Here is a 26,010-nt window from a genome sequence, read left to right as displayed (position 1 = left end):
CGTCCAGCCTCTAGAAATGTCAGGAGGTGAGAGAGTCACGGCCTCTGTCCAGCCTCTAGGAATGTCAGGAGGTGAGAGAGTCGTGGCCTCCATCCAGCCTCTAGGAATGTCAGGAGGTGAGAGAGTCGCGGCCTCCGTCCAGCCTCTAGAAATGTCAGGAGGTGAGAGAGTCGTGGCCTCCGTCCAGCCTCTAGGAATGTCAGGAGGTGAGAGAGTCGTGGCCTCCGTCCAGCCTCTAGGAATGTCAGGAGGTGAGAGAGTCGCGGTCTCTGTCCAGCCTCTGGGAAAGTCAGGAGGTGAGAGTGTCGCGGCCTCCGTCCAGCCTCTAGAAATGTAAGAAGGTGAAAGAGTCGCGGCCTCTGTCCAGCCGTTAGGAATGTCAGGAGGTGAGAGAGTCGCGGCCTCCATCCAACCTCTACAAATGCCAGGAGGTGAGAGAGTCACGACCTCAGTACAGCCTCTAGGAATGTCAGGAGGGGATATTCACGGCCTCCGTCCAGCCTGTAGCAATGTCAGGGGGTGAGAGAGTTGCGGCCTCCCTCTAGCCTCTGGGAATGTCAGGAGGTGAGAGTCGCCGCCTACGTCCAGCCTCTAGAAATGCCAGGAGGTGAGAGAGTCGCGGCCTCCGTCCAGCCTCTAGAAATGCCAGGAGGTGAGAGAGTCGCGGCCTCCGTCCAGCCTCTAGAAATGTCAGGAGGTGAGAGAGTCACGGCCTCTGTCCAGCCTCTAGGAATGTCAGGAGGTGAGAGAGTCGCGGCCTCCGTCCAGCCTCTAGAAATGTCAGGAGGTGAGAGAGTCGTGGCCTCCGTCCAGCCTCTAGGAATGTCAGGAGGTGAGAGAGTCGTGGCCTCCGTCCAGCCTCTAGGAATGTCAGGAGGTGAGAGAGTCGCGGCCTCTGTCCAGCCTCTGGGAAAGTCAGGAGGTGAGAGTGTCGCGGCCTCCGTCCAGCCTCTAGAAATGTAAGAAGGTGAAAGAGTCGCGGCCTCTGTCCAGCCGTTAGGAATGTCAGGAGGTGAGAGAGTCGCGGCCTCCATCCAACCTCTACAAATGCCAGGAGGTGAGAGAGTCACGACCTCAGTACAGCCTCTAGGAATGTCAGGAGGGGATATTCACGGCCTCCGTCCAGCCTCTAGCAATGTCAGGGGGTGAGAGAGTTGCGGCCTCCCTCTAGCCTCTGGGAATGTCAGGAGGTGAGAGTCGCCGCCTACGTCCAGCCTCTAGAAATGCCAGGAGGTGAGAGAGTCGCGGCCTCCGTCCAGCCTCTAGAAATGCCAGGAGGTGAGAGAGTCGCGGCCTGCGTCCAGCCTCTAGAAATGTCAGGAGGTGAGAGAGTCACGGCCTCTGTCCAGCCTCTAGGAATGTCAGGAGGTGAGAGAGTCGTGGCCTCCATCCAGCCTCTAGGAATGTCAGGAGGTGAGAGAGTCGCGGCCTCCGTCCAGCCTCTAGAAATGTCAGGAGGTGAGAGAGTCGTGGCCTCCGTCCAGCCTCTAGGAATGTCAGGAGGTGAGAGAGTCGTGGCCTCCGTCCAGCCTCTAGGAATGTCAGGAGGTGAGAGAGTCGCGGTCTCTGTCCAGCCTCTGGGAAAGTCAGGAGGTGAGAGTGTCGCGGCCTCCGTCCAGCCTCTAGAAATGTAAGAAGGTGAAAGAGTCGCGGCCTCTGTCCAGCCGTTAGGAATGTCAGGAGGTGAGAGAGTCGCGGCCTCCATCCAACCTCTACAAATGCCAGGAGGTGAGAGAGTCACGACCTCAGTACAGCCTCTAGGAATGTCAGGAGGGGATATTCACGGCCTCCGTCCAGCCTGTAGCAATGTCAGGGGGTGAGAGAGTTGTGGCCTCCCTCTAGCCTCTGGGAATGTCAGGAGGTGAGAGTCGCCGCCTACGTCCAGCCTCTAGAAATGCCAGGAGGTGAGAGAGTCGCGGCCTCCGTCCAGCCTCTAGAAATGCCAGGAGGTGAGAGAGTCGCGGCCTCCGTCCAGCCTCTAGAAATGTCAGGAGGTGAGAGAGTCACGGCCTCTGTCCAGCCTCTAGGAATGTCAGGAGGTGAGAGAGTCGCGGCCTCCGTCCAGCCTCTAGAAATGTCAGGAGGTGAGAGAGTCGTGGCCTCCGTCCAGCCTCTAGGAATGTCAGGAGGTGAGAGAGTCGTGGCCTCCGTCCAGCCTCTAGGAATGTCAGGAGGTGAGAGAGTCGCGGCCTCTGTCCAGCCTCTGGGAAAGTCAGGAGGTGAGAGTGTCGCGGCCTCCGTCCAGCCTCTAGAAATGTAAGAAGGTGAAAGAGTCGCGGCCTCTGTCCAGCCGTTAGGAATGTCAGGAGGTGAGAGAGTCGCGGCCTCCATCCAACCTCTACAAATGCCAGGAGGTGAGAGAGTCACGACCTCAGTACAGCCTCTAGGAATGTCAGGAGGGGATATTCACGGCCTCCGTCCAGCCTCTAGCAATGTCAGGGGGTGAGAGAGTTGCGGCCTCCCTCTAGCCTCTGGGAATGTCAGGAGGTGAGAGTCGCCGCCTACGTCCAGCCTCTAGAAATGCCAGGAGGTGAGAGAGTCGCGGCCTCCGTCCAGCCTCTAGAAATGCCAGGAGGTGAGAGAGTCGCGGCCTGCGTCCAGCCTCTAGAAATGTCAGGAGGTGAGAGAGTCACGGCCTCTGTCCAGCCTCTAGGAATGTCAGGAGGTGAGAGAGTCGTGGCCTCCATCCAGCCTCTAGGAATGTCAGGAGGTGAGAGAGTCGCGGCCTCCGTCCAGCCTCTAGAAATGTCAGGAGGTGAGAGAGTCGTGGCCTCCGTCCAGCCTCTAGGAATGTCAGGAGGTGAGAGAGTCGTGGCCTCCGTCCAGCCTCTAGGAATGTCAGGAGGTGAGAGAGTCGCGGCCTCTGTCCAGCCTCTGGGAAAGTCAGGAGGTGAGAGTGTCGCGGCCTCCGTCCAGCCTCTAGAAATGTAAGAAGGTGAAAGAGTCGCGGCCTCTGTCCAGCCGTTAGGAATGTCAGCAGGTGAGAGAGTCACGGCCTCCATGCAGCCTCTACGAATGCCAGGAGGTGAGAGAGTTGTGGCCTCCGTCCAACCTCTACGAATGCCAGGAGGTGAGAGTCACGGCCTCCATGCAGCCTCTGAGGACACTGGGAGGTGAGAGAGTCACGGCCTCCATCCAGTCTCCGGCCTCCCCTGACCTGGACTGCAGTCCTGAGACTCCATTACTCATCTCTGGTCTCAGCCTTCTGGATACACGAGGTCCGCGCCCTGAAGTCTGCGGCGTCTGTGGAATGTCCCTCTGACAACTCCTCCTGCCAGGGCAGACAAAAATGGCCATTGGGCGTGGCTTAAGCTGCTGGGGGCGGGGTCAACATTTCAGCATCATTTGTTTCATTTTCTGTTCTTAAAACGTTGAAAGGTTCAAGAACATCCAGAATCCTGAGGAAAACCGCGGCGGAACCGCACAGAACCGCGGCGGAACCGCACAGAACCGCGGCCCGTCACCAGTAGGGGGAGCAGAAGGGGCGGAGCCATGGACAGGAGGGGCGAGGATATGAACCGGAGCTATAATATGAGAGGCGGAGCTATGATATGAGAGGCGGAGCTATGATATGAGAGGCGGAGCTATGATATGAGAGGCGGAGCTATGATATGAGAGGCGGAGCTATGATATGAGAGGCGGAGCTATGATATGAGAGGCGGAGCTATGATATGAGAGGCGGAGCTATGATATGAGAGGCGGGGCTCTGGGCTGGAGGGTGGGGCGCTTTGCAGTAGAGGGGACCTGAGTTATGGGCGGAGCTCTGGCCAGCAGTGGGCGTGGCTGCAGAGCAATGAGGTATAAATACCAGCAGCGCGGCTCCTCAGTCACAGACTCTGCGGCATCATGTGAGTACAGAGCCCGGCACTGAGCACCTGCACCATAGCTACCTGCAAGCTACTGCTCCCTGCTGTCAGCCATAGCTCAATTTACTGGGATTAACAACCAGGTGACTTTCCCCCCCCCCCCCCCTCTTTCTTTCCATATTATCAACTGCTACTGGCTGTGACTGAAAACTCCCCTGTCCTACAGCCTCCTCCTCCCCCGGTAATGGCTGATAACAGGGAGCAATGGATTGTACTCACCTGTCCTACAGCCTCCTCCTCCCCCAGTAATGGCTGATAACAGGGAGCAATGGATTGTACTCGCCTGTCCTATAGCCTCCTCCTCCCCCAGTAATGGCTGATAACAGGGAGCAATGGATTGTACTTGCCTGTCCTACAGCCTCCTCCTCCCCCAGTAATGGCTGATAACAGGGAGCAATGGATTGTACTCGCCTGTCCTACAGCCTCCCCCCCCCCCCCCCCCCAGTAATGGCTGATAACAGGGAGTAATAGTGGTGTAATGGTTTCTGCAGTGTCACTATATGGCGGTGTAGCGCTGATAATGTGTATGATGAGGGTGACTTCTATAGACAATGTTTCATAATGTCCAGCATTAGTGATACATTGTATAGGGGGGCTGAACACGTAGGGTCAGAGGCTGCGGGGGCTGGGGCTGGGGCTGGTCAGACGGGATACACTGGCGCTCCCTGTGCTACCTCTCGGGGGTGCGGATGATTTCAGGCTCGAGCAGTGGTGTCGTGGAGCTGGGGCCTGTGCACACGCTGCAGATTACCTGCACAAATGTTCTGCATCAAAACACACCTTGTGGCTAAAGTGTGCATTTTAGTGTTGGGTTTCTTCTGCACTGAAAACTGCAGGGAAGCAGCGGCGCGTGTGCTCATCAGCGGCGCGTGTGCTCATCAGCGGCGCGTGTGCTCATCAGTGGCGCGTGTGCTCATCAGTGGCGCGTGTGCTCATCAGCGGCGCGTGTGCTCATCAGCGGCGCGTGTGCTCATCAGCGGCGCGTGTGCTCATCAGCGGCGCGTGTGCTCATCAGCGGCGCGTGTGCTCATCAGCGGCGCGTGTGCTCATCAGCGGCGCGTGTGCTCATCAGCGGCGCGTGTGCTCATCAGCGGCGCGTGTGCTCATCAGCGGCGCGTGTGCTCAGCACTTCTGCATTGTCAGACTTTGTTGGGAGAAGGATAGACGTGCACATTTCAGCAACAAACTGCACCAAAAAGCGCAGCGTGTGCACAGAGCCTAAGATGACCCCTGACTGCAGGCTGGAGCTGGGACTCACATGCAGCATGGAGCGGTGATTATAACCCCTCCTGTGCCGCCATTATTGGCTCCAAGCCCGGCTGGCTGTCCCACGCACGTTTCGCCAATGGTCGGCTGTTTGTAAGATTCAGTAGATCGCAGTCTCCAGAATCTGCAGCATGTGAACCAGACGTAATGGAGTAGTAAACTATTCACATTTCCTCTAATCTTAAGGTGGCTTTACACACTGCAACATCGCAAACGGCATCGATGTAACGTCACCGGCTTTGTGACGTAACAGCGACATTGCCGTGTGTGACACACATCAGCTCCTGGCCCCTGCTGTGAAGTTGCTGATCGCTACAAATCGTTCAGGACCATTCTTTGGTCCTTTGTTTCCCGCTGTGCAGCAAAGTCTGTGTGTAAAGGGGACTTAAAACACTGACAGATATTGTGACACATCACTCGTTTCCAATCACTATTCTGTCAGTCGGTCTCTCCCTCTTGGTCTCTATTCTCTGTCGGCCCGTCACTATCTCTATTACTATTTTGAAAAAGCCGGCCGCTCATTAAACAATCTCGTATTCCCTGCTTTCCCCGCCCACAGGCGCCTATGATTGGTTGCAGTGAGACACGCCCCCACGCTGAGTGACAGGTGTCACACTGCACCCAATCACAGCAGCCGGTGGGCGTGTCTATACTGTGTAGTGAAATAAATAATTAAATAATTAAAAAAAACGGCGTGCGGTCCCCCCCCCAATTTTAAAACCAGCCAGATAAAGCCATACGGCTGAAGGCTTGTATTCTCAGGATGGGGAGCTCCACGTTATGTGGAGCCCCCCAGCCTAACAATATCAGTCAGCAGCCGCCCAGAATTGCCGCATACATTATATGCGACAGTTCTGGGACTGTACCCGGCTCTTCCCGATTTACCCTGGTGCGTTGGCAAATCGGGGTAATAAGGAGTTATTGGCAGCCCATAGCTGCCAATAAGTCCTAGATTAATCATGTCAGGCGTCTCCCCGAGATTCCTTCCATGATTAATCTGTAAATTACAGTAAATAAACAAACACACACACCAGAAAAAATCCTTTATTAGAAATAAAAAACACTAACAAATTCCCTCATCACCACTTTAATAAGCCCAAAAAAGCCCTCCATGTCCGGCGTAATCCACGGACCTTTAGCGTCGCATCCAGCTCTGCTGCATGGAGGTGACCGGAGCAGCAGAAGACACCGCCGCTCCTGTCACCTCCATGCAGCTAATGAAGGCAATAGCGCAATCGGCTGAGCTGTCACTGAGGTTACCCGCGGCCAACGCTGCATCCACCGCTGGATCCAGTGACAGCGGGTAACCTCAGTGACAGCTCAGCCGATCACGCGGCTCTCCATTTGCTGCATGGAGGTGACAGGAGCGGCGGTGTCTTCTGCAGCTCCGGTCACCTTCATGCAGCAGAGCTGGAAGCGACGCTGGAGGTCCGTGGATTACGCCGGACAAGGAGGGCTTTTTCGGGCTTATTAAAGTGGTGATGAGGGAATGTGTTTGTGTTTATTTTATTGTGTATTTTATTTGACTAGCTCGGTCGTTCTGCAGGTCTGGATCGTCATTGGCCAGGTCTGCCTGTTTGACAGCTCACCAGCGACTCACCAGAGACTTTGTAGCGATCCCGGCCAGGTTGGGATCGCTGAAAGTCTCAGTGTGTAAAGGGGCCTTTACTCCCTGTTATCAGCCATTTTAGTTGTTGGAGGGGTGACAGTAATGGGAATTGTATATTAATATAACTGAGTAATACATGAAACGTTTCCACTGATGGAGGCTCAAACACTGGAAGCAGAAGACGTGAGGTCTGCGGTGTGAAGAACTCTCCTCATATCGTACTGTAATGGTGCAGATTAATTCTCTGTATTTCTCCCCCCCCCCCCCCCCCATGAACGTTTTGCACGTTTGCTTCCTCAGGGGCACAAGCTGTAACGGTAGAAAACCATGGAGCGCACATCCAAAATCCGACAGATCTGACGCTGCAATGTGGAAACTTCCAAAACGGAATGAGATTCATGGTGGAATCTTCTGATCGGTTTTGTGTATCGGCATTAGATCCGGGTCCGGTTTTTGGCTGCGCTCAGGGCTTTCTACAGTTACAGTGAAACATCTTCTGCAGCTCCTCTTCTCCGCACATTTGGTGACTTTGTTCCTCTTCTCCCCCAGGATGACTCTTCTGAGGTCTCTGCTTCTGGTTGGATCCGTGTCTCTGACTCTGGGATGTTCTCCTGCTCCTGGAGGTGAGATCTGGTCTTCAGGCGTCCATGTAGCTGTACACAGGGTGGGATTATTGTTTGGGCAGGGGGGTAGGATGCTTGAAGCCGCTATCTGGGGTATCTGCCACCTGCCGGTCACCAGGGCTAACCTTCCATTTTGGTGTGACTATACAGCTGTGAATTTTCCCCCACCCTCGTGGGGTCGGCCGGCGCGGGCTGTGGTCGCCCTCGCGGGCAGGGTCAGCTGCTTATAACAAATCTCTTCTGTCCTCAGCTGTAAACCTTGCGAGGACCGGCGTGGCCTCCCAGATGTCGGACTATCCGTACTCCACCAGGAGCGGAGTAGCCAAGAACGCCATCGATGGGAACAAAGACACTGACTTCAATAGTGAGTCCTGCACTCACACCAACCTGGAGAAGGATCCGTGGTGGAGACTGGACCTGACCCAGAGCTACAAGATATCAATCGTCGTCATAACAAACCGCATGGACTGTTGTCCGGAGCGACTGATGGGGGCCGAGGTCCAAGTCGGGAATTCCCCCGACAACAACAACCCGGTGTAAGTCCTCACAAGATGTGAAATACTTAATCTCACCCGGAGCAAACCCGTTCTGCCGTGTTCTGTTCAGTGTCCGTCCTCATCGGTGGATCACAGGTAGCTGGAAGGTGCGAGGTCCAGCGGCCGGTCAGGTCTTCTGGATGGAGCGGTGTGAGGTCCTCACAATCGTACAAGTTGTTGTTTTCCCCAATGAACAAACACATAATTTGCTCGTTGGGTGGAATTATCTTATATTCTGCTTAAGATCCTCCTTCTCTGCAGCACATTGTCCTGTGCAGCTGAGGACAATGGCAGCCTATGCACAGTGCTCGATGAATCCTAGTGATTGAGGGGATCAAACTAATGTGTATGTGAAGGGTGCACCACTACCCACAACCTGACTATGGGGGACACTCGCTAATGGGAGGAGCGCCCCGAGAGTGTGGATTAATATCACTTGGCTAAAAATGGCAGCTGTGGCCGATAAGGAAAGTGGTGCTGTGGCCAGAAACACATTAGATGTGACAAGCGCTGCCTCAGCCTCAGGTCTTTAGTGGGTTGTGAAGTCTCTCGTGGCCTCAGACAGTAAATGGTGGGCGCCCACCCAACCCGATGTGACCGGCAGAACCAGTGGCCAGCCAGAATCCTGCAGAGGTCCTGTGGGTAAGAATAGAACTCAAATGTTCTTGTTACGTAGGACGGCCGGGCTGGGCCACTTGCTTGGTGTCTCTTTGGTGTGATGGCCATGCTCAGCGCCTTGTGATGCATGTATGGACACATTGGTGCAGCTGCACAGGGCCAATTCTACCTCCAAAACAGATGGAACTGTACATTTTAATAAGCTACTGGACTGTAAAGGGCCCAGTGTTCTGAGTCCATCCGCCGGTGTTGTCAGCTGTCTTCTGGCTGCATCCTCCGGTGTTGTCCGCTTTCTTCTGTGTTGGCTGCTGCCTTATGGCTGTGTCCGGTGTTGGCCGCTGTCTTCTGCGTCCTCCGGTGTTGGCCTTCTGGCTGCGTCCTCCGGTGTTGGCCGCTGTCTTCTAGCTGCATCCGCGGTGTTGGCCTCCGCTGTTGGCTGCTGTCTTTTGGCCACTGTCCTTCTGGCTGCATCCTCCGGTGTTGGCCTCCGCTGTTGGCTGCTGTCTTTTGGCCACTGTCCTTCTGGCTGCATCCTCCGTTGTTGGCCTCCGCTGTTGGCTGCTGTCTTTTGGCCGCTGTCCTTCTGGCTGCGTCCGCCGCTGTTGCTGTATATGGCTGACTGTCACATTTGCTTTCCTCCTCCAGGTGCGGGAAGGTCACAGATGTCTCCTCTGCCACCTTGTCCTTCTGCTGTAAGGGGATGGAGGGTCAGTACGTCAGCGTGGTGATCCCCGGACGCTCGGAGTACCTGTCGATGTGTGAGGTGGAGGTTTATTCAGACTCCGTCACTAACAGGAATAATGTCTGCTGGTAGCCGCTGTCATGGCCGCCGTCTTCCTGATCTGTGTTTTTATATGGAGCGTCCATTGTACGACCTGTGACTCTGTTAATGGATGAATAAAACCATCTCATCGCATCGTCCTTTGTCTTCAGATATTTATTTACTGTTTAATGAAAAGCGTAAAAGCTATAACTGGGGATGAGCGTGTAGACTCGGTACTCGCTGAGTAGTGCGGTATTTGGGCTACTCGTTACTGCGTGAATATCCTTGTGATTACTCGTTAGTAGGGATGGGCGATCCTGAACTATAAAGATAGAAAATAAAACATTCTGCTCATACTTCCAGGTCCTGCAGACTCTGCCTCCCAGCGCTTCTGCTTCCGTGTCCGTCCGACCATTGCTGTGCCGCCCGGTAAGCAGCACTGGACTACTGAAGGACCTTCATAAACGTCATAGCCATGTGACCTAGTCACGTGTGAATGCTGTATTACTTAATTGGCTACAGGCTGGTCACATGACTATGACATCTCGAAGGTCCTGGTAACTGAACTTTGACTGTCACTGTCGCATCGGCATCACCCAGTATGGCCGCACTCTCTCCTGACAGGAGCGGTCGTGTCCGGAGAGTGTCAGTCCATTTGGGGAGATGCCCATGCGAGACTGCACGAGTCACACGTAAGTGGAGCTCCGGCCTCAGTGTCAGCCTGCATCTCACTTTATATAGCCACTGCTGTACAGGTTGATGTAGCAGAGTCGACAATGCTCTCTGCTTCTCACACTGTATAGACTGTACAGGGTGATGTAGCAGAGCTGACATTGCTGCACCTGTGGAATACGGATTTTCTTTTATAATAAAGATGAAGTCTCTAAATGTGGTTAGTTTTTGGGGTGTTTTATTTTATCAGGAAGAGAAAAAAAATTTTTTGCTTTTTATTTACTAGAAATTCATGAGGCCATATCTAATTTGACGTGACACCATGAATTTCGGCCTTAGTACCATCTGAGAAATTAAAGCTGGTATTAACCCCTTTATTACCCAGTGTGCCATCACAGCCGCTGGATGAGCTGGGTAAAGTGCCTGGAAATGGCGCTAAGAAACTGCGCCATTTACAGGGAAGGCTGCGGGCTGTCGAGAATCCCAGCTGCCTGGCTTTACCTGACTGGCGATCAAAATACAGCGGGAGCCCACTTTTTTTTTTTTTTTTTTTAAATTTTTATACAACATATATATATATATATATATATATAATATATATATATATATATATATATATATATATATATTAGTGTGGTTAATATATAGCAACGGTCCATGTACTTTAAGCTGCGGAGAGCGAAGAGGTGGTGGAGGGCTGAGAGCAGTATCAAAAGTCCTTAATTTACACAAATAGTAGCAATAACCTGTGAGGACATCATACAGGGCAGTGGCATAGCAGAGGGGGCAGAAAATGCCACGCCCTCCCCATCACCATGCACGCACACATGCGCCCCCCCCCCCCCCCCCCATCACCGCACACGCATGCACTACCACCCTGCCCCCCCACCTCCATCTTCACCGCACACACTCCCCCCTCCCACCTCCATCATCACCGCACACTCCCCCTCCCACCTCCATCACCGCGTGCACACACTCCCCCCTCCCCCCCTTCTCCTTCATCACCGCGCGCACACACTCCCCCCTCACCCCCCCCCCCCCCCACCTCCTTCATCATCACCGCACACACAGGCACTACCCCCCCCCCCTTCCCCCCCCCCCCCCCCCCCCATCAGTCCCCGCTGACAGAGCGACTCACTTCAATTTCTGCGTGGAGCTCACAGGAACGCCGGTGTTCTATGGCCGCTCCTGTCAGCTTCATGTAGCAGAGCTAAAAGCGTTGTGGGACCTTGTGTGGATTATGCCGGACCTGGAGGGGTGTTTGGGGGGGTTTATAAAGAGGGTAGGTTTTTTTTTTTTTTTTTTTTTTTTTTTTTTTGGTCTTTTATTTCAAAGGATTTTTTGTTTTGTGTTTGTTTACTTTCACTACAGATTAATCGGGGGGGGGGGGGGGGGCTTTCATAGACACCTGCCATGATTAACCTAGGGCTTAGTGGCAGCTATGGGCTGCTGCCATTAACTTCTTTATTACCCCAATTGCGACCGCAGCAGGGCAATTCGGGATGAGCCGGGTAGAGTCCCGGAACTGTCAAATCTAATGTATGCGGCAATTCCGGGCGGCTGCTGGCTGATATTTTTAGGCTGGGGAGGAGGGGGCTCTCCATAACATGGGGCTCCCCATCCTGAGAATACCAGCCTTCAGCCATGTGCTTGGTTGGTATCAAAATTGGGGGGCCGCAAGCTTTTATTTATTGTACTGCACGATATAGACTCGCTCACCGGTGGCTGTGATTGGTTGCAGTCAGACACGCCCCATGCTGAGTGAGAGCTGTCTCACTGCAACCAATCATAGGCACCGGTGGGCAGGGGAAGCAGGGAATACGAGATGGAATAATGAGCGGCTGGCATTTTCAAAAGCAGGAGAAGTCACCGGAGCAGTGTGACAGCCGTGCAGCGCCGTGCCGGTGATCGGTGAGTAAGAGACCGGCCGACTGTAAAAATACTGCAAAACAACGATCCGTTTGCTTTTTGTTTTTTTTTTTTGTTTTTTTTAACGGTTTTACCGCCGGCAGGCTATTGTGAATGATCAGCCTATCGTTCGGCCGCCGAGAGAGAAACATTGACTTCAATTAAACATAAGAGCTGAGCATGTGCAGAGAAAAAAGGCATTCCGCTGCTCAAATGCTACATGCTGTGTTCCTGTCGCCCGACGGTCAGTCGTTCCACGACCAATCCACCTGGCGTATGCAACGCAGACACATTAGTCGCAATCTGTCATCCATACAAGTCTATGTGAAACGGCGCAAGCCGTTAATGTATTGCGCCGTATTCCAAAGCGGCGGATTGCGACTAATGCAAGTGTGAAAGTAGCCTTATCGATGGCCAATGGAGGAGGGGTGGCAAATTTGACGATCGCCCCGGGCGGCAAAAGCAGTTGCTACGCCACTGGTGTGTGGAGAAAGTACTGTGAGGACATCATAGTGTGGTGTGGGTGTCATTTGGAAAATCATCACAGGCCAAATCCAGCCCTTTCCATGTTGTGTCTGTAGAAAGTGGATGGTCCAAGTTGGACCTCCTTCGAGCACCTGGACAGGAGGCTTACAGATGGCTGAGCTGCCCATATCCATAACATGTTCTACTGGTTTTATTCCTCATCACATTCCCAAAGATGAGGCCGGAATAACTGGAGATGGAATCTCATGGGAATAATGAGGTGGTGGTCTAATGTTGGGGACTGAAGGGCACTGGATCTCCTTTGTGATGGTACTGGTAGCTTCTACCACTGAGGCTTGGTGGTGAGCCCCTCATCAGAGCAGCGGCTTGTTCTATGGTCTCTGGGTTCCTCACGCACCCATTCCTGGATCTCAGTGGGGCGTTTGGCAAAGAATAGCTTATTTAGGATAACCTGTAGGACCTTCTCCATAGTTATGTCTCTTGTCCCTCCTGTCAGCGATGATACCGGAAAAGGATCTTCTTAAATGTAAGTGTCTGGAGTTACCGCATAGTGTGCCAGGATCTTTTGTTTAATGTCCTCATACGTGCGGTTCCACCGAGGGTCCATAGCTCATTATGCTTCTGCATCTACATCATCTAAGACCCACACCAGACGCTGGACCCACCATTTCTGGAATTTACATTAACTGACAAAGTTTTGTAAGAATATCTCAATGTCCACTAAAGCCTCATTAAATGGCTTAAAGGCCTTGTGGGAGGCTCTTGGGGATTCCCTTATGATGGATGCTGTGATGGTCTGCCTGGGGTTTCTAGCTGCCTCTCCTGAGCTCTCTGTATGGCCTCCCATCTATCTTCTATGGTGGCTTCATCCTCCAGCAATATCCTTCACCTCCTCTGTATAACCCACTGACTCTTCTGGTTTTTTACCTCCAGAACTCGCCTTTCCTCCAGTAGCTTTGGGAATCCCTCTCCGGTGCCATCTTGAAGGCTAGCTCTTGCAAAACCTCTAGCAGTTGACTCTTGGACAGTCCTCTGGAACAGACTCCTAATACGCGGGCCTTTGCTTGTAGGCTCACCACAGTCCAGTTCCTATATCTATTTAGTAGACCGTTTTGGTGAACAAGTCAGCTGCAGGACAGGCAGACAAAGGCTTAAAGGTGGTTGATCCTTTTTTATTGAAGGGGGAAGCTTTGAATTCCTCGCCGACTCTCGTTCCCACAGAAGTGACTGAAGGACTCATGTGGCCTCGCGTTCTTCATTGCACAGACCTGAAGTGGAGGCTGAATCTTTCCTGGAGAAATTATTTTTTCAGAAGTATCTTCAGGGATAAAAAACTATCTTTAATAGCCGTAAATACATCGAAATTAGCAACGGGGAGAAAGATGACCCGAATAGTAAGACCTCAGGGTGGTCATTTGTTACCACCCTATCGGTTAAGTGAATGACCTTTCAGGGGTCCTCAGATCGGCTCTTAGAAGTCTCCTGGTCCTGTCGCCTTTTCACGAGCTTCGGGCCTCTCTTCTATTAGGCATGTATCCAGGTCTACTGAAACCTGTGATCTGATTGTCTACATAACACAGAGGGCCGGTGGATCACGTTGTTGGAAACTGTAAAGCCGAGAGTTCAAAATGACCAGGTCACTCTCAGACCCTTTCTCATTAAATTGCCCTGTTTTTAATTCCGGTTTCCTTTTTTCCATTTTTGTGCAGAATTTGGCGGTTATCTTACCTTTGTTTGCATTTTAGATTGAGGGATACGGATGTTTGTGGAATTCACCACCAGATGGCAGCATTGTTCTGCTACAAGCAAATTGTGGAGAAGCAATAGAAACCTTAATATTGGTTGTACCTGTATTTAATACACGTCCATTGCATGGATAATGGGTATTTTAACCCCCCACTCAGGCAACATGGCTTTGTGACGCCCTAGCAGCAGTCGGACTGCTCGGCAGACACTTCGATGAAAACAAGGGTTATTTACAGGGGAGAATATTTGTGACGCCATCTGCGGTGTGCGGTAATGCGGAATACCGCCGCTGCCTTACGGGAGTGCCGGGGCTGATGGTATTGGGGCAGCCTGGTGGTGATTCCCTCCGCAGGTAGGGCCCCCGGGACTCAGGGTAGGGAATAGGTAGGAACAGTCTATATTGATATAGGGCCGCAAGGCGCTGGGGAGCCGGGGTACTCACTCAGGTGTGATGACGCATTCAGTGGACACAGACTCTGAGGTAAACAAAGTCTCTTGGTACCGCTGCACTCGGTGACAGCACGTCCGGTGGTCCCTTTCAGTGATTCTGTGGTGGACTGGAGCCTTCCTCCATACACTGTGTGTGTCCCTCTGCCCTGTTGGCTTGAAACCTTCGGGTCCCGTCCCTCATGTTACTGGGGACCTGCTCTTAGCAGCTGGCACGTGGGATTTTGTGACTGCTCTGTGTGGGAAGTCCTATCCCTCCGTTGTGCTGACACCGCTAATCTCTGAGCCGTTGCAGATAGCACGTGAAGCTACTTCCCGCTGCAGGTTAATTGTCGGGTTGTGTGAAGCTACCTCCCAACTTAGGGGCCTGTCCCCCGCTATGTGCTCGGCCCCCAGACCGGTTACTGCGGATCCGATGGCTGACTGTCCTCTTGCCCCGTCCAGCCCTGTCCTCCAGTTTCCCGCGACTGGGTCCCCGTCTCCTCAGGCACAGGCCACTGTCTGCGACCCAGCCAGACTCTCCTCAGGGAGCTCTTCATCACCAGGTCCTCTCTCTTTTTCAGTTACTACCAACTGTCTAACTGACTCCTCCCACCAGCCTGTCTGACTCATAGGTGGGCAGTTCCTTTCCCAGCTGGAACCACGCCCCGGTGTGCCTGACAAGTGTAGTGTTTGGGTGACTAGGATTTGTGCTGTTGGTACAGAATCACTGTTGCGGACCCCGGAACCAAGGAGGGTGGGCCCTGCACCAAGGATAGAGAATAGTGCAGTTCCCTGTGACACCCTGGACTAGTCCAGGGGCGTCACATTCCCCCTTGGTTAAACGTAGCTCATCCCCGAGCTACAGTGCACCCAGAGTGTTTATTTTTATCTGCAAAGTGAACATTTTAATAAGAAAAAAATCTATCCATCCCACACAGGGGAGGCACTTTGCTTGAACCCAACGTTTTGCTTTCCCAGTCCTTCATCCCACCCCCAAAGTTTCAAAAGGAGGCAAGCCACCGCTCCCGTTGGTGGCCAGACCTGGGCCATATGTCTCCCAGGTCTCTCCTCCACCTGTGTCTTCTCCTGTAGGTGGGGATGCAGTCCGTGGGTATGAATGGGAAATAACCATTTACAATAGCACCAGTTCGTGCTGGCTACTACCAGTCCTGTAGCCAAAGGTCCATTTTTAATAAAACTTATCATTGGTCGTCAATCAGGTCATGAATCCAGGTAATTAAAATAAAATCAACATTCTTCTTATCAACACTGTATATCAACATGTCTTACATGACCATCATTAGCATGGAAAATAGTAGAATTAAAAGCATGGAAAATACTAAACATTTTTAACGTTACTCTATATTCAGACTATTTACATTAGGGTAGAGTAGCTGGGTTCCATTCCTCATCTCTGAACCTTTGTGGGGGCTGACCAAAGTTCACACGGGTGGACCTTCTCAGCTCCTGGCTTCCCTCTAGCCCTTGTACTGTGGTGTTTGCTACTACCTGTTCCCCACTACTGGTGTTAGGTGTTGTAGGTGGTAATCTACGTGTTCGTGGTGCTGGTATGGGTACTTCTCTAGGTGCAATGATTTCAGGCCTCCTTGGTTCTTGTTCTTCCGCGGGTTGCGGGAATGTGAGTACAGGCACAATCCCTGCTCCATTGTACATAGGCCAATCTTCCGGGAAGTCACCTAGGATGGTGTGGATTACTCTTCTTTTTCTCAGTCACTTGAGGTTGGGGCTGTTCTTCCTTCTGGATGTTCAGGGGTTCAGGGCACTTTTTCAAGTGATCACGGGAAATGACAGCTGTGGTTCTTCCTTGGTCCTTGCTGACAAGACAGGTCTTCTGGTTGTTGAAATTGGAAGGCTGGACCACATATGGCTCTCTTTCCCACTGGTCGTCCAGTTTATGCATCTTTCTTTTTCTTTTTAAGACCACTTCTCCTGGTGAAAATGGAAGGGCTTGGGCTTGCTTGTTAAAGCTCCTTTCTTGCTTTTCCCTACTTTGGTCCAGATTCTCCTCGACATACTCCTGAATTTGCCTGTATTGGGCTCTACGCTTGGTATCCCAATCTGCATTTGGGGAATAAACTTTAGGCATCTCAACTTCCATCTCCAGATCCACTGGCAGTCTCCCAGGTCTAGCCCTCATGAGATAAGCGGGTGTGCATTTAGTGGAACTCACAGGAATACTATTGTACATGTCCACAAGATCTGGCAATTTTTCAGGCCACTGGTTCCGCTCTTCAAGGGGTACAGTTTTCAGCAGGCTGATGACTACATAGTTCATCTTTTCACACATCCCATTTGATTGTGCGTGGTAGGGGGCAGTGTGTATCTTCTTACACCCATACAATTTACAAAATTCTTGGAAGATTTCTGCTTCAAAAGTAGGACCTCGATCTGTTAGAACGTGATCTGGGTAACCATGGGGTCTGCAGAAGTGTGCCTGGAAAGCCTTCGCCGCAGTGCTGGCAGTTAGATCTTTGACAGGTACCACCACCAGGAATCTTGAATAGTGATCTACTATGGTGAGTGCATAGGTGTACCCATTCCTGCTTGGTGTGAGCTGGACGTGGTCTCATGCAACGAGTTCTAGAGGCTGGGTAGTTACTATTGGTTGCAATGGCGCTCGCTGACTGGTGCTATCTTTTCTCCTTAATGTACATGGTTCCTGCACCAAGCTTCTATGGTTTCTCTCATCCCAGTCCAATAAAAGCGACTTCTCAGCAACATTTCCAACTTCTTCCAACCAAAGTGCCCAGCTCTGTCATGATTGGCCTCCAACACCACTGGTGCATATGCTGTGGGTATCACTATCTGGCACATTCTCTCATGCGTTTTTGGATTAATGAGACTTCTGCACAACTTGCCTCCATGGAAACACAGTCGACTTCTTTCTTTCCACAATTTCTTAGCTTCTTCTGGAGCATCTGGTTCAAGGTGTGAATCAGCCTGGGATATCAATGCCTTTATCAATCTGATTGCAGGGTCATTATCTTGGGCTTCTTGCCAACCATGGTGGGGCAATGGGTTGAAGGTCGCCTCTTGCTGATCACTATAATATCGGGGTTTCACTCTATCAGTAGGGCGATGGAAAGCAGGTAGCTCAATCTCCTCCAGGTCATCTTCATCCCTCCCATCATCACACAACTGGGGCATCCTGGACAACGCATCAGCGTTAGCGTTCTTGCGACCAGCCCTGTACTTTATAGTGAAATCGTAATTTGCCAGTCGTGCTACCCACCGCTGCTCCAAGCTTCGCCGTGTCCAGGTGTGTCAACAGATTGTTGTCTGTATACAAGGTGAATTTTGCAGAAGCCAGGTAATGCTTAAACTTCTCTGTCACGGCCCAAACAAGTGCTAAGAACTCCAGCTTGAAAGAACTATAGTTCTCAGGATTTCTTTCTGTTGGACGGAGTTTCCTGCTGGCGTAAGCAATCACCTTTTCCTTGCCATCCTGTACCTGGGATAGAACAGCTCCCAGTCCCACGTTGCTGGCATCAGTGTACAGCACAAATGGGAGGTTATAGTCAGGATATGCCAGAATCTCATCTCCTGTCAAAGCTGACTTCATCCACTTGAAGGACTTCTCCTGCTCCTCACCCCATGTGAATGGAGAGCCAGAAGTCTTGCCGTGCTTTGTTTGTCCGACTAGGAGATCTTGCAAGGGGGATGCCATCTTGGTATAGCCTTTCACGAACCTTCGGTAGTACCCCATCAATCCCAGGAACTGGCGCACCTCTTTGATGTTCTGAGGCCTGGGCCAGTTCTGGATAGCCGTGATTTTCTCAGGGTCCGGAGCCACACCTTCGGCACTTACTACATGCCCCAGGTATTGGACTTTGGGCTTCAGCAGGTGACATTTGGAGGGTTTTAGTTTCATCCCGTACCTGGAAAGGGCTTCAAATACTTCTGCCAGATGTCCCAGATGCTCCTCATAGGTCTTGGAATATACAATTACGTCGTCCAGGTACAGCAGGACAGTCTCGAAGTTGCAATGGCCCAAACAGCTCTCCATGAGTCGTTGAAACATACCAGGTACATTGCACAGCCCGAATGGCATGCTGTTAAATTCACATAATCCCATCGGGGTGGCAAAAGCGGTCTTCTCGCGATCCTCCTCAGCAACGGTCACTTGCCAGTAACCACTAGTGAGGTCAAGGGTAGAGAAGTAATTTGCAGATCTTAATGCAGTCAGGGACTCTTCAATTCTGGGCAGTGGATAGGCATCCTTGTGTGTGATGTTGTTAATTCGTTATAGTCCACGCACATCCTCATAGTGCCATCTTTCTTCTTCACTAGGACTAGCGGGGCTGCCCAGGGGCTGCAGCTATCACGGATGACCCCAGCCTCCTTCATACTTCTCAGCATGTCTTTGGCACGCTGGTAGTGAGCAGGTGGTATGGGCCTATGCCTTTCCTTTATCGGTGGATGAATGCCTGTGGGTATATGATGCTGAACCCCTTTCACACTCCCAAAGTCTAATGGGTGTTTACTAAACACTTGCTCATACTCCTGAACCACCCTGTAGACCCCTTGTTTTTGATGTAGTGGAGTGGAGTCAGTACCTACATGTAACTCTTGACACCACTGTTCTTGCTGAATCTGGGAACTGTCTGTGGCTGACTGATCTGGTGTGGCTGAGGACTTTACTGTCTGGATGGAATTCTCACTCACAGTGTACAATTTGGCTATGGTAGCATACCTGGGCAGTCTAACCTCTTCCACCCCGCAATTCAACACTCGCACGGGCACTCTCCCCTTACGGACATCGACTACCCCTCTGGCTGTCAGTACTGTAGACCAGTGCTTTGAAGGTAGGGCCTCTACCACTGCCTGGTAATTCTGTCCACGGGAGCCTACAGCTGCCCTGCACCATATCATCATCTCACTCCGTGGGGGCACTACCACAGGAGCTGCATCCATTAGCCGTACACCGCCAATTTCCCCACCAGACAAATTTACCTGTTGCATCTGCTGGAGGGCTCGAATCTCTCTTTGCAGGACCCTCTGGCGTCCCGCTCCTGCAGTTTCAGAGAGCTGTTGGAGCAGAAACAATACTTCTCCCATACAATTCTCAATAACCTTAGTCCCCAAAATCATCTTAGGGTTCCGGTCACTAGGGTCATTCTGCACTACTATGAGTCCTTGGCGTGCTAACTCCACCCTGCCCACCTTGATGGTCACCTCCTTGAACCCGAGTTGTGTTACTGGTAAACCATTAACAGCGTAAATGGTGAGATCATTGTCCGGTGGGGCGAGTTCCTCAGTTGACCAGAATTTGGTATACAGTACTTGGGGTATAGTTGTTACCTGGGAGCCGGTATCAAGAAGTGCTGAAATCGGAATCCCATCCAAGGTGATGGAAACGATGGTCCTTCCTCCAACATACCGCTCCCGCCAGTCTGCTGGGCCTTGTCGATTTAGTCCTGGGGAGTGGCCCTTGGCCCCAGGGGTGGCCCGTTTAAAGGACAATAACGGGCGTAGTGACCAGTCTTGTTGCACCTATAACAAACAAGGTTTTTGTGGCGCCCCTGAGGCTTCCGTCACCACAGGTCATTGCACCCCATCCAGCGGTGTGATGCCCCATTCTGGGAGAGGAAGAGAGTGAACTCCGGTCCCCTGGTAAATCCACACTACACCCATTGCTAGCAACACACTGGGACCAGGGAAAGTGGCAGACAACCCTCCCATGCTGCATGCTGGGAGGGGTCGTAAGACCCATCCCTGCTCCTATAGGGTAAAACAGGGCAATTGGGGAGGTGGGAGGAGCCATCTGAGAGCAGACGCAGAGAGGAAGGTCAAGTTTAGTCAGTCTACCTCAGGGAGTGAGAGAGTGAGGAGCCAGCATGTAGTTGAAGAAGAACGAGAGAAAGTGGGGAAGGAGGAGGAGGAGGCCTGCTGGAGGCAGGCAAGGAGGAGAAGAGAAAGGAAAGAAAGCTCCAAGTCAGTCAGGAGCTGAAAGAAAGAAGGAGACGCTTCCTGGTGAAGATCCTGGGACTCAGAGGGTCCAGGTGACACCAAGCAGAGAAAAGAAGGGATTCCAGGGCCACGGATAGCTGTAGAGCTGTGGTGGCCTGTTCCACAAGAACATCGGTGGAGGGATCAAGCTGCAACAGGGGACGGTCCCTAGAAACCGGAGGAGCGCAAAATCATCTCCAAACTAAAAACCGAGGCACAGGGAATGTTGTAGACTCCCAGGGCCACAGCCCACAGCAGTAACTCTAGAAAAGGGATAATCAGCCGACAGGTGACCCCCCAGCCTGGAGGCTGTTGTGGAGGCCAAGCCAGGTTCAACCTACCAAGGCAAGGCTAAGGAAGACAGCAGAAGATAGAGACACTTAAGGGAAGGGTACCGGCTTTTACTCTCAGAATCACCCAGAAACGACAGAGGTCCCTGACAGTGGTCCCAGCAGTCCAAGGGTCCCTGCAGGACTGTGACAAGAATTGTGAGTAAAGAACTTGAAACTGCACCCTTGAAGTTGCCTCTGTTATTTCATCTGCATAGACACTCACAAGCACCAACTGTGCCCCGGGGCATTGCTCCACCTGTGGGGAGTAGTACTACTATTGCTGCCATATCATCTCCCGGAGGCCTCATACAGCAGCGGCGGCCTATTAGCCGCATACCACAGGTGGCGTCACGAACACAAACTTTATTCATCAAGCCACATATTTTACTGACACCCACCAGGGCCACGGAGCCGGGCCCAGCCACCACTGACTACCTCCGGACTAGTCCGGCCCGGCACCGGGTGTCCCACAGCCCTGGGGTGGGCGAGTCAACTTTTGGCGTCACGAACAGGATTTCGTGCCCGGTCACACCGGGTACTGTGCGCCTGAAGAATTACGCTTAAAAGACTGTGTTACTGCGTGTTTCACTGTGAAAACTGCCGCCATTAGCGCTACAGAGAGCGGGAAGAAGGGGGGCGTGCCAGAAGAAAGGGCGCGAAGAGAAGCCCCGCCCCCTTGGTCTTGTCCAAGAAAAGAGCGCGAAGCAGTGCCCGCTATGCAGAGCAGCGGATGAAAAATGGCGCGCTAAGAATGCTGCCTAGAGGAAGAGAGAAGATGGCTCCTGTAAGCGGAGGCCAGGAAGAGCTCACCTGGATCAGGCCTGTGACCGCCGCTGAGCTGAAGGCTGAGGTCGGGAGGATGGCTGACAGGATGAAGGAGCGGGAAGTTACCAGCCTGCTGCTGAGCAACATCAAAAGTCTGCTACTAGAAGAAGCGACGAGCCTGCTGCTGGGAGATCGTGCAGAAGGAGACGCAGAGAGAATGGCGTCCACATGCAGCGATCCAGAGCTAGACTCCGCTGACTGGTGGGGCTGGGAGATGGACCAGTGGTGTGAAAGGCTGCAGGCGGAGGTGATGCAGCAGATCCGGCAAGTGACGCGCGGAGCAGCGACCGCCAGAACACCGGAGATGCTACTGAGGGGTGAGTCATTTAATGCCCCTGCCGGCGCGAGTGCCCCAACCCCCGCTACCATGCCCGCGGTCCCTGGAGAGATGCCCGGCATGGCGACGCCGATCCGGGCCGCAGCCACGCCAGGTGCGGCCCGCCAGGATTTCGCCGCCGGAGCGACGCCCATCCACACCGCAGCAGCGACGCCAAGCCCGGCCCGTCCAGCTCAGGCCCCAGCAGCGATACCCCGCTTGGACAAGCAAGATCCCGCCGCAGCGGCGACGTTAATCCACACCGCAGATGCGGCCCGCCAAGCCCAGGCCGCAGCCACGCCAGGTGCGGCCCGTCAAGAATCGGTCACAGCAGCGACTCCAATACAGGCCGCCGCCATGCCAGGCGTGGCCCGCCAAGACCAGCACACAGGAGACGCAGACTGTGTTGACCGCTGTCTACCTGCTGCCAGGTGGGGAGGCGGAGAAGAATCCCTACAAGTAAAGAAAAGGAAGAAGCCGAACTGTAAATAGCCCCTGTCTGCCCCTCATGCTTTGTGAAGATGTCCCTTTTGTGCTGCCCTAATGTTCTTTTTGAAGATGACACCCTTTCCAGCCTTACTGCCCCTTGTACTTTTTGAAGAAGTCACCCCCCCCCGTGTATGTGTACCGGGCCACTAGACTGGAATATGGTCCCTGGTAAATGTGATGTGTAAAGTGTCCTATGTAACCAGGCCACTGGACTTAGTGGCTGGTATTGTTTTCCACTTTGTCGATTGAGAGAAACGAACTGCCAGGCTACTGGACTTGTAGTAGCCAAAAATGTAATTAGTTGCACCCGTTGTGCCCCCTACCAGAATTATGGGGGATGTGCCCGAACCGTTCAATGGACTGGAAGTGCACACTTAGAGTTTTCTTTATAAGAAGTTCGCAACGTTTACTTACTTGTGCCTCCCATAAAGGGAAGAAATGTTTTATTGTTTTATGTTATGCATAACAAAAATGTTTTTGCAGTTTCTCCACAATTTTCTGTTGTTTTTCAGCCCGAGGACGTGCTGGGATTTGCTGTGGGGGAGTGTGGCGCCCCTGAGGCTTCCGTCGCCACAGGTCATTGCACCCCATCCAGCGGTGTGATGCCCCATTCTGGGAGAGGAAGAGAGTGAACTCCGGTCCCCTGGTAAATGCACACTACACCCATTGCTAGGAACACACTGGGACCAGGGAAAGTGGCAGACAACCCTCCCATGCTGCATGCTGGGAGGGGTCGTAAGACCCATCCCTGCTCCTATAGGGTAGAACAGGGCAATTGGGGAGGTGGGAGGAGCCATCTGAGAGCAGACGCAGAGAGGAAGGTCAAGTTTAGTCAGTCTACCTCAGGGAGTGAGAGAGTGAGGAGCCAGCATGTAGTTGAAGAAGGAGAACGAGAGAAAGTGGGGAAGGAGGAGGAGGAGGCCTGCTGGAGGCAGGCAAGGAGGAGAAGAGAAAGGAAAGAAAGCTCCAAGTCATTCAGGAGCTGAGAAACAGAAAGAGATGCTTCCTGGTGAAGATCCTGGGACTCAGAGGGTCCAGGTGACACCAAGCAGAGAACAGAAGGGGTCCCAGGGCCACGGGTAGCTGTAGAGCTGTGGTGGCCTGTTCCACAAGAACATCGGTGGAGGGATCAAGCTGCAACAGGGGACGGTCCCTAGAAACCGGAGGAGCGCAAAGATCATCTCCAAACAGTAAAAACCGAGGCCCAGGGAATGTTGTAAACTCCCCGGGCCACAGCCCACAGCAGTAACTCTAGAAAAGGGATAATCAGCCGACAGGTGACCCCCCAGCCTGGAGGCTGTTGTGGAGGCCAAGCCAGGTTCAACCTACCAAGGCAAGGCTAAGGAAGACAGCTGAAGATAGAGACACTTAAGGGAAGGGTACCGGCTTTCACTCTCAGAATCACCCAGAAACGGCGGAGGTCCCTGACAGTGGTCCCAGCAGTCCAAGGGTCCCTGCAGGACTGTGACAAGAATTGTGAGTAAAGAACTTGAAACTGCACCCTTGAAGTTGCCTCTGTTATTTCATCTGCATAGACACTCACAAGCACCAACTGTACCCCGGGGCATTGCTCCACCTGTGGGGAGTAGTACTACCATTGCTGCCATATCATCCCCCGGAGGCCTCATACAGCAGCGGCGGCCTATTAGCCGCATACCACAGGTGGCGTCACGAACACAAACTTTATTCATCAAGCCACATATTCTACTGACACCCACCAGGGCCACGGAGCCGGGCCCAGCCACCACTGACTACCACCGGACTAGTCCGGCCCGGCACCGGGTGTCCCATAGCCCTGGGGTGGGCGAGCCATTTTCATACCAGTCACGGTTCCTTCCTCTGTATGTTGAGGTCCTCCCTCTCATCCAAGGGACGTCATCTGGGCGGTCAGCAAGCTTCTCCGCCGGCTTGGTCTTGGGCTGGAGCTGCATTGCCTCTAGGATCCTTGCAACATCACTGCTCAGCTGCTGCACCTGTAAAGACAAATCACTGGTACCGCCTGCAGGCGCTGCTGGGGTCTTCGGCTCTGGCAGTGCTCTAACAGGAGGTGGCACATGTAGAGGAGAAGTGCCGGCTTGCCAGGACGTAGCAGGAGAATCAGCTGGCTCTGGGGTTTGCAAAGCCTTGATGGCTCGGTCTTTTAAGACAGCAAAGTCCATTGCAGGATATTCCAGAGTCCACAGCCGTAGCTGCTTGCGGTCCTCCACTGACCCCAGGCCTTGCAGAAACTGTTCAACAAGCATCTTGTTTCCTTCAGCTTCACTGATGGGGATGGTTAGTTTGAGAGTCCGTAGCGCTGATTGCAGCCTCAGGGCATAGTCTCTAATGCTTTCTTGTGGGCGCTGCTTGCAGTTGTAAAACTTTATCCGGAGTTCTGCCTCAGTACGGTTTTCAAAGGAAAGTCGCAGACGTTCACAAATGGCAGTTACTGAGGCCCGGTCCTGATCTGTCCAGGTTTCCGCCTCCAGCTCTGCAGCGCCTGATAACTGACCGAGTAGTACAGACGCTTGCTGCCGGTCATTCATCCCAAACATATCCAGGAGTGTGCGGATTTTTCTTTTGAATCCTTGCAGTGTGTCAGGGGAACCATCATATTGTGGTAGCCAGGTAGCGCCTGGCACATACGGTAAAGTCATTGGCATTATCGGCGCGGTCGCTCGTGCGTCCATGTCACCTTGATCTTGAGGGGGAACCGGCGCTGCTCTCGCTTCACCCGGCGCCGACATCTTTCTATGCCCCCTTGGTTTTCAGCGGCAAGATGGCGGCAACTGAATTATTTTATTCACTTCGGGCTCAACAGTTTTGGAGAAGGTGCACGTCACCCAGGTTAGTGGGTCCAGTCCGATCCTGTTCGTGACGCCAAAAATCAATGTGTGACGCCCTAGCAGCAGTCGGATGCTCGGCAGACACTTCGATGAAAACAAGGGTTATTTACAGGGGAGAATATTTGTGACGCCACCTGTGGTGTGCGGTAATAAGGAATACCGCCGCTGCCTTATGGGAGTGCCGGGGCTGATGGTATTGGGGCAGCCTGGTGGTGATTCCCTCCGCAGGTAGGGCCCCCGGGACTCAGGGTAGGGAATAGGTAGGAACAGTCTATATTGATATAGGGCCGGCAGGGCGCTGGGGAGCCGGGACTCACTCGGTGTGATGACGCATTCAGTGGACACAGACTCTGAGGTAAACAAAGTCTCTTGGTACTGCTGCACTCGGTGACAGCACGTCCGGTGGTCCCTTTCAGTGATTCTGTGGTGGACTGGAGCCTTCCTCCATACACTGTGTAGTGTGTGTGTTCCTGGCCCTGTTGGCTTGAAACCTTCGGGTCCCGTCCCTCTTGTTACTGGGGACCTGCTCTTAGCAGCTGGCACGTGGGATTTTGTGACTGCTCTGTGTGGGAAGTCCTATCCCTCCGTTGTGCTGACACCGCTAATCTCTGAGCCGTTGCAGATAGCACGTGAAGCTACTTCCTGCTGCAAGTTAATTGCCAGGTTGTGTGAAGCTACCTCCCGACTTAGGGGCCTGTCCCCCGCTGTGTGCTCGGCCCCCAGACCGGTTA

At 52.9% G+C, this 26,010-nt stretch overlaps 1 protein-coding gene across 1 annotated transcript in view; it reads left to right on the top strand.

Annotated features, from left to right (window-relative positions):
* LOC142243779 (uncharacterized) overlaps nt 1-26,010 on the top strand; it is a 260,986-nt gene that overhangs the window by 163,908 nt on the left and 71,068 nt on the right. Inside the window, exons 9-11 of the mRNA XM_075315979.1 lie at nt 7,291-7,364; nt 7,615-7,900; nt 9,164-9,320. Of these exons, the coding sequence (XP_075172094.1) occupies nt 7,291-7,364; nt 7,615-7,900; nt 9,164-9,320 (517 nt within the window). The remainder of the gene's footprint in view (nt 1-7,290; nt 7,365-7,614; nt 7,901-9,163; nt 9,321-26,010) is intronic.

This window comes from Anomaloglossus baeobatrachus, chromosome 6 (genome assembly GCF_048569485.1).
Source record: "Anomaloglossus baeobatrachus isolate aAnoBae1 chromosome 6, aAnoBae1.hap1, whole genome shotgun sequence".
NCBI classification, from domain to species: Eukaryota; Metazoa; Chordata; class Amphibia; order Anura; family Aromobatidae; genus Anomaloglossus; species Anomaloglossus baeobatrachus.
The sequence above is the reverse complement of the archived record's forward strand: the minus strand, read 5'-3'. Positions and strand labels throughout refer to the sequence as shown.